Source organism: Panulirus ornatus, chromosome 31, assembly GCF_036320965.1.
Source record: "Panulirus ornatus isolate Po-2019 chromosome 31, ASM3632096v1, whole genome shotgun sequence".
In the NCBI taxonomy this organism is placed as follows: Eukaryota; Metazoa; Arthropoda; class Malacostraca; order Decapoda; family Palinuridae; genus Panulirus; species Panulirus ornatus.
The window spans coordinates 7,968,915-7,985,830 of NC_092254.1; the positions used below are offsets into that span (position 1 = coordinate 7,968,915).

Consider the following 16,916-nt stretch of genomic DNA (forward strand, 5'->3'; position numbering starts at 1 on the left):
GAGGACCTTCGAAAATGCATCTCTATGAACCCTATAACATGCCTTCTCCAGATCTATAAATGCTACATAGAAATCCATGTTTTTCTATGTATTTCTCACACACATTCTTCAAAACAAACACCAGATTCATACATCCTATACCACTTCTAAAACCATACTGCTCTTCACAAAATGATGCTTTGTACATGCCTTTATTCTCTCAATTAATATCTTCCCATGCAGTTTTCCTGGAATACTGAAAAACCTTATGCCTCTGTAGCTTGAACAATCACCTTTATCCCCTTAGCCTTTGTACATTGGCACTATACATGCATTCCGCCAATCCTCAGGCACTTCACCATGCTCTGTACATACCGTGAATATCCTTACCAACCAATCAACAACATAGTCACCCCTTTTCTTATGAAATTCGACTGCAATACTACTTAACTCGCCGCCTTGCCGGAATTCGTCTTCCGTAAAGCTTTCACCACCTCTTCTCTTCACTAAACCACTCTTCCTGACACACTCATTTCACACACCACCCTAACCAAAATACCCTACATCTGCCATATCATGAAACACATTTGACAAACCTTCAAAATACTCACTGCATCTCATTCTCACTTTCTTAGTACTTGTTATCACTTCCCCCTTGCCCCCCTTCACCGTTGTTTCCAACTGATCTCTGTCTTACGCTTGATATTTACTTCCTTCAAAACATCTTTTCATCCTCCCTAAAGTTTAATGATACTCTCTCACCCCAACTCTCATTTGCCCTCTTTTTCAACCCCTGCACTTTCCTTTTGACCTCATGCAGTTTTCTTTTTTACACCTCCCAGCCATTTGCATTTCTTCCCTGTAGGTATATATCTAATATTTATTATATACAATCGCCATTTCCCGCCTCAGAGACGTAGGGCGAGGAAACAGACGAAAAAAAAAAAACTATCGTCATATATACATACAAGCACAGGCACATACATATTAACATAAACATACGCATACACAGGTATATACACGTATAAATACACATGTATATATTCCTCCTTGCTTGCCTTTATCCATTTTCGGCACCACCACGCCCCACATAAAACAGATTCGCCACCCCTTGTGTCAGAGAGGTAGTTCCAGGAAATCAGACAAAAAAAAGGGTAAAATCGTTCACACTCAGTCTATAGCTATCATGTGTAGTGCACCGAAACCAGAGGTCACCATCTACATTCATGCTCGAAAGACCTATCATGGTATACCCCAGACGTTTCACATGTCCAGGTTTAGTCCAGTGACAGCACGTCAATCCCAGTACAGCACATCATTCCAATTCACCCTCTTCTGCTCTCTCAACCACACTTTATATTACCACACATCTCTCTTACCCTTTCATTATTTAGTCGATCAAACCACTTCCCACCACATATTATCCTCAAAAATTTCATTTCCAACATTTCCAGCCTACTCCGTATAACCGTGTCTTTAGCCAATATCTTGCAACCAGGTAATATTCTTGAAAATATTATTCCTTCAAACATACCGAATTCTGCTTCCAGAAGTAACCTTCTCTGTTTCCACACATTCTTCGGTAATGCACCGAAACCACAGCTCTCCATCCACATCCAGGCCCCACAGACCTTTACATGGTATACCCCTGACGTTTCACTTGTTCTAGTTCAGTCCAGTGACAGCATGTCGATCCCGGTACACATCATTCAAATTCACCCTTTTTTGTTCTCTAAACCACACTCTTTTGGTCTCTAAATCACACTCTTTTCATTACCACACATCTTTCTTATCTTTCATTAGTTATTCGATCAAATCACCTCACGACACATATCCCTAAACATTTGATTTCTAACCCATCCACTCTGCTCCGTACATCCATATCTGTAGACAATGCCTTGCAACCATATAATATTGTTGGAAACATTATTCCTTCAGACATACCTATTTCTGCTTCTTATAGTAACCTTCTCTTTTCCCAAACATTCTTAATCGCCACCAAAACCTTCGGCCCCTATCCCACCCTTTGATTCACTTCCACTTCCATTTGCTGCTAAGTTCACTCCCAGATATCAAAAACACTTCACTTCCTCCAATTTTTCTCCATTCAAACCCACCTCCCAACTAACTTGTCCCTAAACCCTGCTGAACCTAATAAACTTGCTCTTATTCACAGTTACTCTCAACTTTCTCCTTTCACACATTTTTCCAAACTTAGTCACTAACTTCTGCAGTTTCTCACTCGAATCAGGAACCAGTGCTGTATCATCGGCGAAACACAACTGACACTTCCCAGGCCCTCTCATCCCCAACAGACTGCATAATCGCCCCTCTCCAAAACTCTTGCACTTACCTCTCTAACCATCCCATCCATCAATAAATAAAACAACCATGGGGACATTCCACAACCCTGCCACAGACCGATCTTCACTGGGAACCAATCACTCCTCTCTCTTCCTACTCGTACACATGCCTTACAACCTTGATAAAAACTTCTCATTGCTTCTAGCAGCTCACCTCGCACATCATAAACTCTTAAGACCTTCCACAAAGCATCTCTATCAACCCTATCCAATGCCTTCACATCCCAACTAACTCATCCCTCAACCCTGCTGGAACCTAATAACCTTGCTATTATTCACATTTATTCTCAACTTTCTCTTTTCACACACTTTTCAGAACTCAGTCTGCAGTTCTCTCGATGAGCCACCAGTGCTTTATCATCGGCGAACTAGAGACTCACTTCGCAGGCCCTCTCATCCTCCACACACTGCATACTCGCCATTCTCTCCAAAACTCGTGCATTTACCTCCCTAACCAACCCATCCATAATCAAATTAAACAACCTTGCGGATAAGATCTAGTGAAGCACAAGAACTAGAGATGAGCAATTAAATTTGCCTAACTCGGAAGGTTTACATAGAAAAAAGGAATGATCTAATTATTACCTTTTGAGTGAATAAATACTGATGAAGATAATTGAACAGTTCCCCGACAGATGTAGGAACAGATCGACTTAAGGATATAGCACGAAACTAAGCAAAACATTTATAGAAAAATGTGAAGATGTGCACTTATAGAATGAGCGGTGGTTGACAGGAACAGATTGAACGAAGACAACTCGCTGTATAGGCGAGATAATGGCTTTGGCGGGAAAGAGCGACGTTTTGACGAGAAATACTCGACGGCTAAGAGGTCTTACCGTCTCTCAATATCAAAAGTAAAGATGTTTAGCCGGGAATCTATCAACACACATGATTTGCAAGCTCATTTGGCGGTGTCAGGGATGTTTGACACAGTGATACAAATTATCGTCTTAAAGCAATAACGAATATGAAGTTTTGGCGAGAAATGGTTATTATTATATCCACGTCAGTTTAATATATGACACCCAAGTGCCTAACGCCAGCCCCGATGAAAAGAGGGGTAGGGGGGACGGAAGGGGTCGTTGGCCATCGTTACATAATACCCTGCAAGCACTATGTATCGTGCTGTCCAAATTTAAGATCTTTTCAGCAAGTTAAGATTAAAGTAAAATTAAGAGAGAAATAGTACCTATGAGCCTAAGAACATGGCCGAATCACTTCTTGAAATGGGGCGGGGGAGGTTTGGTGTCCTGGGGTCCGAGCTGTCTCTCGACTGCCGTGCTTATCTCCACCCAACATTAAATTTCGAAGGCCGGAAATTATGCTGGTCGGATCACTAATGTTACTGCTTAAGCTACTAAGAATGAGGTACATTTTAACTTACATATACATACAACGTCTAGGAGGAGCGGAAGTCTTAACACAATGTGAAGAGTTGCCTTTTAAAATCACTTGCAAATATGGCGTTTGGGCGGGAAAATGTTAGCACAAAAATGAACTTGAACCTATTTATGTCATCTAAGTGCTTCATGCCTCTTCTCAACATTGGCCTTTGGGCCCAGAACCTCTGCATGTTTGACTAAAAACGTTATTACCTAGTATAGTAAAAGTAAAGTCCATGTTGACTAACTAGAGATTGGGGGGGGGATCCTGTCTACCTCCTCATCTACATGCTTACTGTAACAATGTGGGACCACTTATGTATGAAGGTTTTTCCTACATGACAGTTATTTCAGGCAACCTTTGAGCTCAAGCACTAAAGTCAGAAGAAAAAAAAATGATGCTCATCCTTAATCAACACTGAAGAAATTGACAAGACACTCCGATACATGGATGCATCAAAGGGGTCTCCCTTATTTTCCCTGATCACTTAAAATTTCCTATGTTCATATACAACACCCTATTTTGATTATTGATCAATCTGTGAAACGAAGATTCACATGCACCAACATGCCTGGATGTACACTAGTTAAAATCAGTCGCATACCTAGCAGCCTAACAGTTACACCAGCACATAGTTTGGACCACACTCGGCTCCTCATATACAACACTCATTTCCCTTCCTCCATAAAAAATTCTCAGCTCCACCCAACGTTCAAAGTCATCACTTACCTCTTCTTTGTTCATCTTCTTCATCAGCTGCAAGTTCAGTATAAATATATCCACGCACTGCCTTAAAAAACACTCTGTCAGCCAGAACATGGTCGACAAAGGTTGACGTTGACAACAAATTCACGCGCTTCAAGAAAATTTTGTCTCATCCCCCTCGCACGACTTCGGTATCATTTCATACATTTATATATAAAAAACACTGCTCAGGTTACAGAAATTTTTATTTGATATTAGATTTGAATAAGAGATATCAAATTAAGTCTTAAAATGCTTATATCACATGTAAAATTATAATAAATCTTCATTTTTTAAGCACAAGTCAGTGTCAGATGGTTAGAATTATGTCGAACTTTGACGTCTCCCGCCAGGCCTTTACTCGGACGGGGCTTGTGTGCTTTCTAGAAGTGATATTCATAGGATGTTGCCCTTATTCCTTCACCTGTGGAAAACAGAGACACATAACTATGATCAAGGATCATAAGGTGAGTTCATAACCTCCATTTTATCCGTCAGTGGATAATTTTAAGTGTAAAGCATATCTGTACAGTACATAGGCCGAGGGGGATGACTCGAGTTACCACATAGTACTATTTGTGATTAATATCTGTGTGTTACAGGGTGAGGGTTTTATATTGTTACCTTACTTGGTATATATGTACCATGTATTTACTTGTATATGTATATACACGGACACAACCTGAACTAAAGTGTGGGAATAACCCTGAAACTTTGACAGAGTGGAATGCCCGTGTTGTGAAGTACCACCAAGTCTGAGGCAGATTACATTGCCACAGAATTTTAGGTTAAGTTTTGGTTAAGTGATCACCGACACCTCTCTTGGGTATGCTGCATACACACACTCGGGGCAAAAGTGCTTACCGTAGTCTTCAGGTCAATATATTATTTATGGCTTCTAATGGCAACTGCCACTGACATGGGCATACAGGTGGTCTGTAAGGTGAAGCGTTAAGGGCTTACATGCACTGCAAGGGCTTACATGCACTACATGGTATATAAATTGGGGTTAGGGATTATTTGGCTTCGGCCTTTACAGATCACAAAACTTGTCCTATAGCACGGCCTTGTTCGAGCCAGAAAGAAAAAATCGTTGGCTTTAAGACGAAATATAATGAAATTATGCAAAGAAGTTCTTGATTATAGATGAGAATTTTCTTATGTATATGTTCAGTTTAGCTTTGCATTCCTATTACCTTTGGATGAGTGATTTTGTTTTGCAATTTTTTTTGGTAAATGAATACAATAACAACTGTTATGTGTGGTATGGATCATTGTGTGTGAGTAAACTATATGAGTTAATAGTGCTGAGAGTTATGTATATTAGGGGAAAATGCAGGGTCAAAGGAGAGGAGAGTTGGTAAGACATTTCACTATTGTTATTCATTGGCATTAGCTCAATGTTTAATCATGGTTTTTACTACTATGATTCAACTAAAATATTGTACATTTAAGATGAATTTCGACTATTAGGAAGGTTAGCAAGGTTTTTTAGGTGCTGTTGATTTTTTCTTATGTGTTCCACTAACCATTCTTTTACAATAGCCCCACCATCACCTTATTTTATATCATTTTGATTTACATTAGCCCCACCATCACCTTATTTTATATCATCTATAAAGATTTATTGCTATAAATCATGCTCTGCAATTGGAGTTTTACTGTTTATTTAGCCACAGAATTTCATGTGATTAGAACAGTTTTCCATGACATTTAGTAGATACCAGTATGCAGTCCTTTTACTCATCTAAATGGTATAATCATTGCTTTTCCTCAGTCTTTGAAGGTTTTTAGGTTCAGTTTTTAGGTCTTTCGTCATATATATATATATATATATATATATATATATATACCTCGCAAACGCGGGAGACAGCGACAAAGTATAATATATAAAATATAATAAATATATATATATATATATATATATATATATATATATATATATATATATATATATATATATATATATTCTTATACTCTTTTTCTTTTCATCTGATTCACTCTGCCTTTATTGGGGCATGTATTGTCCATGCCACAACAGTCACTGTAAAGAAAAGATGCAATGTAAACATTTTTTGAATTAAGATAAGTCAGTGGTAGCTGTGATCTCGATGAATTAATTCAGTGTTCATAATGAAGGTTGGTTGGTTTGTTGGGCTTTAGGCCTATCTGCTATCAGGGTAATTATGGTTGTCAGCATCAAGGTGCATCCACCAACTGAAAAAAATTTTAACACCTTCTGGTGTTAAGGATAATTCGAAGACTTCTCACACTCACTGCACATGTGGTCTATGCAAGTGAAAAGGTAACAAGCACTTCTATTGTTGTGGAATTTTACATTTCTCTGTAACATACTGAACATGGGATGAGGATGTGTGTGAATGATTTAATTAGATGTATATACATGCTTTGTCCACCCATTGAGACTGGGAACAGAGTCAGTGATAATATACAAATTAGATTATACACAAATTGTAATTGTTATGGTGTGCTTGAAAAGTAAACCACACCAAGGTAGAAATTACCATTTTAAAGAAAACATTACAAATGCTTAATATTTATCTATTGCTGGACCTTTTTCTTCTTTATTGGCATCATCAGTATCTGTATCTCTTTGCTAGTGTGTTAGCAGATATACTAGATTATGCAGATCATGGAATGAATAATTTACCTTTTAAGTCTCCAGACTTACACACAATTGTTTCCTGCATTACAGATAAGAAAGAGAAGATTGTAGCGACAAGGATGTTGCAGTGGAGATACATTAAGAATGCTATGCCACTGTGTACCTTGGGGTGGCTTTATTTAGTCCAAGGAATTCCATATGGCTTGCAGGACAAGTTCATTCCAATTCAGCTTCGATCACTTGGCTTGCAGTATTCAAGGTGGGTGGACTTTGGTGAATACAGTTATCTCAACAAGAATTAACCACCATTTAAACATGATCCCCTCTCATTGATGTGAAATTTCCATTTGCATATACTGGATGCATTTGTAGGAAATATGTACTTAGTCATGTCATTTTTAATTAAGCCCTTTATTCCATTACACATATTTTGCATGAGCTAGGCAACTTGACAGTTATTTGTTATAGATGTGTTCTGGCTCTCTTTCAAGGCTGTATGCCAAGCCTGGGTGGTAGCTGAGTTGGTCATGCACAATCATTTTTTTAGCTGTTTTCAGAGAACCATGTAGTTGATCCTGAATTATGTGAAGATGATAGTGATTTGTATGCAAACCATGTAAAGATTGATTTTATGGTCCTAAGCTTTTTGAGCAATGAAAGTTAACCACAATGAAGCAGGGAAAGGTGTTTGTAGCAAAAGCAGAGGCATTGTTGCCAGAGCCCACCTGAACTTGACATCACTGTGTCTTGCTGGTGCAGCTAATAATTTTGTAAGCTTTTGTAACTGTTGTGATTAAAAAATTATCATCATGATATATATATATATATATATATATATATATATATATATATATATATATATATATACATATATATATATATATATATATATATATATATATATATATATATATATATCCAGTGATAATTTTTTATATTTTTTATTTTTAATCAGATTTAAATTTTTGATTTTATTACATGACAGCTAGAGACTGAGTGTGAATGAATGTGGCCTTTGTTGTCTTTTCCTAGCACTACCTTGTGTACATGAGGGGGAGGGGGTTGTTATTTCATGTGTGGAGGGATGGCGATGGGAATGAATAAAGGCAGACAGTATGAATTATGTACATGTGTATATATGTATATGTCTGTGTGTGTATATATATGTATACTTTGAGATGTATAGTTATGTATATTTGTGTGTGTGGACGTGTATGTATATACATGTGTATGTGGATGGGTTGGGCCATTCTTTCGTCTGTTTCCTTGTGCTACCTCGCTAATGCGGGAGACAGCGACAAAGCAAAATAAACAAATAAGAATAATGATTATATTTTATTATTTTTTTTTTGTTGGGAAGCTTCCCTTCCCATTTTTTTCCCCAGATGGTGTCACTCTCATTTCCATCCTTTGATATTATCAGCTTTATAAAGAACCCTCCCCATTGATATAACGTCTCCTATGATAGACAGATTAAAAAATTAGGAAATTTAAGGAAAGTATGTTTTGATGAAGAAATTTGCATGGTGAAATGATAGAAGTGCATTCACTGTAAGGGTATGTAGAAAGAGACCAAAGAAAAAATCTTGAATGAAGCTAGTTAGAGTAGATATTGAGAGACATTCAGAAAATTTTCAGGACAAAGCATTACAGGGCAGATGGAAGAAAGATATGTGTGTACATGATGTGGTTTCTCAGTAAGTAAGGAAAATTTTTCTCTGGCCATCGTTATGTATTGTAGGAAAGCCAGCTAGATGTTAACGATAAAGATAGAAATGGAAAATGGAGTATTAGAGGTTGAAATTTTTGAAAGGGATAATGGATATTGAAAGAAGGCATATTGATGTTGCTGTGAGTTAAATGTGTTGGATATACTTGGAATGTTTCAGCCTGCACTAATTTTAGTGAGTGTGGGAGGCACCTGAGGCTGACAATTACACTGCAGACACTAAATCTGGGTTTGGGGGAAATGGATTGTGATTATGATATGACATTTTAATGTAAATTATGATTAAAGTAATTTGAAAGAATAGAGGATGAAAAGTTGCTTTTTGAATAAATCAATGTAAGTTGTGACAGTGAAGTTAGTGGGTTGATGAATGGTGATGTGGAAAAATGGATTAAAAACAATAAATGATAAAAAGACATGTGATTGTATGGATAGTCATAAAGAGGTGTATATTATAATTGTAGTATATGAAGTTCTGAATTGATTTTGTTATTTTTGCACTATGTAATGTTAATTGCAGACTTCAAATTAAAGGCTCGTTTTAGGAAGCTTTAATAGAATGGTAATGTTTTAAGCATATCATTTGTGAGATAGGGGCATAAGTCTGAGGCTTTTTTTGTATTGTTTGTTATGATTTTTACAGAACTAGTTACATCACTAAGTTAGCCCTTCTCAAGTGGGAGGTTGTCTATCATTACAGATGACATTAAGAATGTTAGTGTAAAGACTTTTCAGGATGATTTGTTGAAATGACACTACTTTTCACATGACTGATTTTTTTCCAGTGTTTCTTTGATGAAGGTGCTCTTGGTGCCATGGGTAGCTAAAGGATTATGGGCGCCAGTAGTGGAGGTGTGGGGTGGCAGGTATCTGTGGCTGCTTACATCGCTTCTTGCTCTTGGAATATCTGCTTATACAGGTATCTCTGAGTATACATTTTTCATTTACATACTTAGTCACACAGTAGAGGATTTTGCCCTTTGATCATTGCTCTAAAATTGATGATAGGGTAACTTGTTTATCTGACTTAGTCTTCCACTTTAGATTAACGTATTTACCTAACATAATCTCCCAGTTTTTTGTATCACACCCTCTTGCATGTTCAGGCCTTGAGCACTTGAAGTTTCTTGCACTCCATCCTTCCATCTCCTCGATGGTTACCCCTTTTCCTATTTTCCATCCATTTCCAACTTGTTTACCCTCATGGTTAGCCTTTCCATATGGCCAAACCTTTTCAACACACCCCATTCTGCTATCATAATACTACAGCTCTGTTTTACTCTATCATTTCTCACTTGATCAACCCTCCACACATCTCATTTTCAACACATTCACGCTCTTTTTCACTTTCTGATCTGTGGCCCATGCCTTGCATTCATGTAACACCATTGGGACTACTGTTTGATCAGACATTTCCTTCTTTGCCCTTACGGACACTATCCTCACTTTTCACACATTTCTCATTGCACTCAGGACCTTATCTACTACCTCCTGGACACTGAGCTCTCTTTCCACACATTCCTCATTGCATCCAGAACCTTAATCCCCCTCATTGACCTAATGGCTAACTTCAGCTCTCATGGTTTTATCTGCTGCTATCCACATCGACTCCCAAGTATCTGAAATATTCCACATCCTATAGCTTTATCCATTCAGTCTCATACCAGCCTACCTGTCTCACTTCCTTCCTGGACCTAATAACCTTGCTTTCATTTACATCAACTCACTTTCTTTGTTCACAATCTATCCCAGGTCTCAGACACTAGCTTCGGCAGTTTTTTTGCTTGACTTTGTGAGCAGAACTCTATCATCAGCACACAGTAACTGCCTCCCAACCCCTGCTACAATAGACTTCATATCTGTCCATCTTTCCCAGATCCTTGAATATACCTCCCTCACCACCTCATCCAAAAACAGATTGAACAGCCATAGTGACATCATACACCCTTGCCAAAGACCCACCTTCATCTGTAACCAACCTCCATCCTCTCTTCCAACTTGCACACATGCCTTACTCTCATGATAGAAACTCTTATTTGCTTCTTGCAGTTTTCATCCCATACCATCTTTTCATAACACCTTTGACTGTGTTATATACTTTTGCCAGGTCCCTTGATGTCAGATACATTGTTTTTAGCTTCAAATTTGCAATTGTTTCATGCCCTGCTTGGAGTTTTCCTTTGAGTGGTAGTCAGCCTTGGTTGGACAGTGTAGTACTGGGTAGATGAGTATCCATATCAGGTTTGAACTTTCCAGTATGTTGCAAAGGAATATCGTTGCCAATAAGCAAGTGGCAGCCTTCCATTTTGAGTTTAGGCTCCCTTGTATTTATAAGGCTGACCATCCACATATATCCTCTTTGACAACCTTACTTACTCATGAGTGAAAAAGAATTTTCTTCAGCGCCTGATTTTTTTTTCAGGCTCTTTTATAAACCCAGAGAATACAATGAGCATAGGATGTATGTTGCTGGCCCTCAATGTATTTTCAGCAGTACAGGATATAACTGTTGATGGATTAGCTCTTCAAATACTTCCTGATGATCAGCTTGGCTTAGGAAACACAGTACAGGTTAGTGTAAGGATTAAAGATTGCATTGGTCCTTAGATTGTTTTTTAATTACTATGATGGTTTAGTGAGTTTGAATATTTGGAATAATTGGTTAAGGAGTTTATAAGATTATTGGAATAGAAATGAATGTTGGTAATACTTTTGTGTGAAGTCGCAATGAGAAAATGAGACATTAATGAAGGACTTTAAGAAGTGCAGTGGAATGGCATTCATTTTTTTTCTTTCTTCGAGCATCTAGAAATTATGGTATATGCAATGCTATATGCCATTTTTTTAAGACTTTCCTAGATCTAAAAAATCATCTAATATCACAATTTTGTTCATGTCATGACACAATGGGTTTAATAAGTCATTTTTGTCTCCCAATACATGTAGAGTACATCACTTTTATAACACCCATTTTCCATAAAATTTATTTAGAAAACTAACGAGTTATTATATAGATTGTCTCAGAATTGTACCTTTCTACTCCCAAAATAGTTTGGGTTTAGAAAATTATATATATTGATGCATGTCTTGCTGATGACAAGTTGAATTTTTTAATGAACTGAATCTCTTCTTCATTTTGACAACATACATATTGCTTATTCTCTACAGGTCACATTTCACTTTTGAATTACCTGCAAATCACTATTCACATTAATGATGATATTTTGAATACATATATTCTCTAATAATTTTTAGTATTAGATGCTGCTTTGTCACATATACACATAGCAACACATGCCATAGTGATGGAAAGCCACACTTCCTTGACTAGTCAATAAGATGTTATTTACTACCTAAGATCACTGTGTAATATTTGCATCAAGAGTAATTCTTGGCTTTAGATATCTTGTAAGTAAATGTGGATTTCCTTCAGTAACAGGAGGAAAATCCAAATACATAGGGCCTACACATTTAAGTTCTGCCTGATGCCAATTTAAGAAGCCTATTTCAACCTCCTGCTGTGGGCTTTATGAAATGAGTGGGTTAATACATGGGTGCTTCTTATTGTGAACATAAATCAAAGGATTAAGGGTTTCAAACTATGAGTGCAAGTGCTGTAGTGTTCACCAGGTGTTTGTCTGTCTATGTATCCTGATGTGGGAAACGGCCATCAAGTTTGATGAGAAAAGAATGATTTATACCAATTTTAGAATAATGTGTATGGTCCATTTACACCATTTTTTAAGGTATGCAGGTGTAAGATATAAACAGTCAAGAAATTCCTCACGTGTCTCCTTCGCCTATTGAGTTTCTAGCTGTCTTGAAGACTTACTCTTTTTAAAATCTTTTAGCCCTTTCAAAATTAGTAACAGTCCAGCATTTGTTGGTTTGCTTTTGACAAGAAAATACATCAGTCTTTACATATAACAGGATTTACTGATGTGATCTCAGAGTGGATAAAGTCTTGTTAATGAAGCAGTCTGTTTTCCTGGATGATGATAATCTTGAATGTATTCAAGTATTACACACAACAGCATGCTGTACTGTATGTGAGGAGATATTTTCCAGAAGCATCAACGATTTAAACGTACGTTCTTTTGCAAACTTGCATCACATTGTTCAAGCTTTTAATGTAAATACTAATGCAGATGCAGTAGCATTTGTGTAGATCCTCTGTCCATTCATATGGGTTTAATGTAAACAAGCATGGAACCTCCTCTTAACGTAAGACTGGATGTTAATGTATTATGAAAGTAGAAGTCCTACCAATACAGTACTTTATTTTGTCATATGATATTCTTTGATAATTTCAAGTAACAAACAGAACAGCATAGTGTGCTGTATGCAAGAAAATATGTCCTTAACTAATGAGCTTTTGATAAGGAGGTACTTTCTTATATGAAGTTCTGAAATAATGAGAGATTGATAAGGGAGGTACTTTCTCATGTGGAGTTGCTTGAAAATGCTTAAGTTTTGAAGTTACATGCAAGTGAAAATGGTGCAGTGTTCACATGGAGTTTATCTGTCCATGAATCCAGATTTAATATTAAACAAATGTATCAGTGCTCCATTGCTCTCCAGCTGTTTTCAAAGTTGTGGCTTAACTTTGGGTGCAGTTTGAAATAAAGCTTTGCTTTTATTTAAGTGTATACACATTCCACTTCATACAGTATTATAATACAGAAACTGAGCCTCTTGAGAAAGTTAAGTGATGTATGCTGTGATAAGAAAATATTGTATGAAGCAAACAAGGATGAAAAGGAAGTATAACTCAACAGTGAAGCATATGGATATAGATATATAGAGAAATAATGATCTGGTGGAACTAAGTGCAGGATTATGTGGTGGGAAAATGACAAATATTGATTTGGAATTTGATGACATATGGAGAGAGTTATGCATGAGCTATCCTGCATTAGTGAGATGAGGTCAGTCAGTTCAGAGTTCAGCTTCCACGTGATTTATCTCGCAACTTTTATATCATATTTCATGTAAACTCTTTGATGATTTTAGTTATGTTATGAAAGTGATATAATTGTTTTTAGGTCCTCTCCATTTTTCTTTGAGCAAAAGATTATGAGGGCATAGGAAAAACTGAGCAAAATTTTTAATGAATTTTGAATGCATTTGTGACAACCACAGTTTAATGTTTTTACTTTTGCAAAATTCATCTATCTCTTCATACCTTTCTTGAAAGAATTTTAATGTTTGTTTTTCCTTTACTTTCAGGTGGTTCTTTATAAGATTGGCTGCCTTGTAGGTGGTGCAGGACTCACCTTTTTGTTGGCTCTTACTAGTTGGCCAGTAACCTTCGTCACCCTAGCTCTTGTGTATTTCTTTACTGCTGTATGGGCATCTCGTTTATCAATCAAGAGTAATTTGTCAGTGGTTTGCCCAGAACCAGAATTAGAAAGTGATGGTGATACCAGAAATATAACATCAGATGAGACTCCTTTGTACAATGTTGAGGAAGATGCAAGGAAGATTACGGCCACAGAAGGATTCTTGCAACCCCAGTTTGATTCACAGTGGAAGCAAATATTTTCAATTTTGAAGAAAGTTGTTCACACCCCAGGAACTTTATGGTTAAGTACTTATGTTTTTCTGTATAAAATGGGTGAGAGAGGGGCCATTAACAACATGCCATTATTCATATTGGATATGGGTTTATCAAAACAAAGTTTAGCCTTTTGGAATGGAACCATTTGTCAGGGACTTTCCATATTGGGATCCTTTTATGGGGGGATTGTTTTAGCAAAAGCAAGAACTAGTATTAAGACTGTACTTATAACATATTCCAGTTTTAGATTATTTATTGTTATGTTTCAGTGTTTTGTGGTTTTCCTTTTTCAGCAACTTTCTTTAGGAAATGAAAATGTAATTATTGTACATTCATTAGGAATTTTATCTTTGTGTTTATTAAGCTATAGTAGTGGAGTGATATCTACAGCTTCATTCACCCTTATGATGAGGGTCAGTAGAGAGTGCAGTGAGGAAGCAAGAGCAAGTCATTATAGTACACTGGCATCCATAGAGGTTGCTGGGAAGCTGCTCTTTGCAACACTTGCAGGATTCATTATTGATAGGACTGGAATGTTAAGGACATTTGCATTATTTACTTGTTTAAGTGCACTTCCACTGTTAGTCTTGATAACTATGCCTGACAAATTATGTCGTTTGAAAAAAGATTAAACTAAACTGCTCTGTTTGTGTTGCCACGTACCAAGAGATGAATGGTCACATGCATGACATGCTGTATGAAAATGATCATAATTGTAATATATATATATATATATATACATGTATATATTTTTTTTCATAGTTTGTCATTTCCCATATTGTGGGTTAATTTCAGGAGCAGATGAAAAATGTCCTGATATGCTCACATGCTCTCTCTAGTTGCCATGTATAATGCGTAGAAACAAAAGCCTCTCCTATCTACAGCCAAGCCTTGCAGACCTTTATGGTATCCCCTGCCCATTTCAAATATCCTGTTTCAGCCCATTGACAGCACATGTATTCCTATGCACCACAATGTTCCAATTCAAATCATCCCATGCCTGCTTCACACCTTGCATGTTCAGGCCTCAGTCATTTAAAGCACTTTCATACTGTCCTTCCACCTCCTAGGTTACCATCTTGTTCCCTCTACTAACAACATGATACCCTCTTAGCTAGGCTCTTGTTACTCACCCTCACCCCAAATCTGTACTGTTTCAATACACCCTCTGCTACTGTCATACATATCTTTTTACTACCACACTTTTCACTTATCTTACTATGTCTTATTTAGTCAACCCTCCTCTGCACATCCTCACCCCAAACATTTAATTTTTCTCTTTTTTGAACTAGAGCTTATGCCTTGCATTCATATGCCCATGAATCTATTCTGTCTTTTACTTCAACTCTACTTTACCAATAGACTTGTCTCTTTTGCTACCATTTCTTTTCAATTCTTTGTAGTTTTTCCATCTCTTTCAAACTTCACAATTTGTTGTTAGCATTCTTTTAGTCTTGCAAGCTACTGTCTTGTTCCTTGCACAGTTGCCTGTCTTTATTTATCACATTCTAAATACTTTATTTTCTTTTTAAACTTTCATTTGTTTTCCGAGATCTTCATTTGCTGTCCTCTCATTTGTACTTACCATCCTCTTTACACTCTTTATCCATCACATTTTTTTGGTAGAAGCTTCTATCATATTCTCTTTCTCAACTACCAACATATTTGAATCTTTATTTCACCATTCTGTACTTCTCTTTCTGCAACTTATACATGCAGTGCCACACATGGCTATGACAGCTTCCAGTAAAGCATTCTTAAATTGTCTCCGCATCATCTTCGTCTGTACTGTTTGACTTTTCAGCACTTCTGTGGACTTTTTTCCTCAACATTTCTTTTGTTATCCTAAACTTGTTTTTATTTGATTTTAGTCATGCACCAGGCTATGAGAGAAGGTTAACCTGCATACAGTATTTCCTTATTACTTTTAGGGTTACATTCCTGGAAATCACCTCAAATGCCAGAACCATGAATCACTGTCCAAAGGGCATATGAGAAAAACAGGATTAGGTTCCATGACTTAGAACTGGATTCACATCGATGTAAATAGTTGATTGTAGGATTTTTACTGAGATTTTATTTCCATTTCCATGCAGCAACAGCAACCATACTTACTGTGGGATGGTCTAGCCTCAGTAGACATTCTATGCTGTATATCATGTAATGTGAATATATTAAAAATGTGTTTTATTTTTTATATTTGACCCTGTCTCCTTGTGAGGTAGCACCAGGAATAAATGAAGAAATATCATATCTACTCATCTGTTCCCTAGCTGTTGTGAAATGCACCAAAACCACAGCTTCCTGTCCACAACCAGGCCCTAGAGACCTTTCTAGGGTTTACCCTGAATGTTTCACATTCCCTGGCTCACTCTGTTGACAGCATTTCGTCCCCAGTATACAGCGTTGTTCCAGTTTACTCTAATCCTTGCATGCCTTTCGCCCTCCTAAATGTTCAGACCCTGATCGCTCAAAGTATTTTTTCACTCCACCCTTCCATCTCCAATTTGGAATCCCTGTTCTTTATTT

General features: G+C 37.1%; 1 protein-coding gene across 2 annotated transcripts; it reads left to right on the forward strand.

Moving 5' to 3' along the window:
* Positions 1-4,792: 4,792 nt before the first annotated feature.
* On the forward strand, positions 4,793-16,638 carry LOC139758802 (major facilitator superfamily domain-containing protein 3-like). 2 transcript variants are annotated; one of them, XM_071680618.1, is made up of 5 exons: positions 4,793-4,939; positions 7,189-7,357; positions 9,613-9,746; positions 11,250-11,398; positions 14,057-16,638. In XM_071680618.1, exons 2-5 carry the CDS (start codon positions 7,218-7,220, stop codon positions 15,017-15,019), a joined length of 1,386 nt encoding a protein of 461 aa, XP_071536719.1. In that variant the 5' UTR covers positions 4,793-4,939; positions 7,189-7,217; the 3' UTR covers positions 15,020-16,638. The 2 variants fall into 2 exon arrangements, with proteins under 2 accessions (XP_071536719.1, XP_071536720.1); XM_071680619.1 differs by lacking the exon at positions 4,793-4,939 and adding an exon at positions 5,236-5,348.
* Positions 16,639-16,916: the final 278 nt, after the last annotated feature.

Coding starts and splice junctions, on each gene's coding strand:
- LOC139758802 (XM_071680618.1), top strand. CDS start 7,218: ATGTTGCAGTGGAGATACATTAAGAATGCTATGCCACTGTGTACCTTG. Junction 7,358..9,612: donor CTTGGCTTGCAGTATTCAAG/GTGGGTGGACTT, acceptor ATTTTTTTCCAG/TGTTTCTTTGATGAAGGTGC. Junction 9,747..11,249: donor TGGAATATCTGCTTATACAG/GTATCTCTGAGT, acceptor TTTTTTTTTCAG/GCTCTTTTATAAACCCAGAG.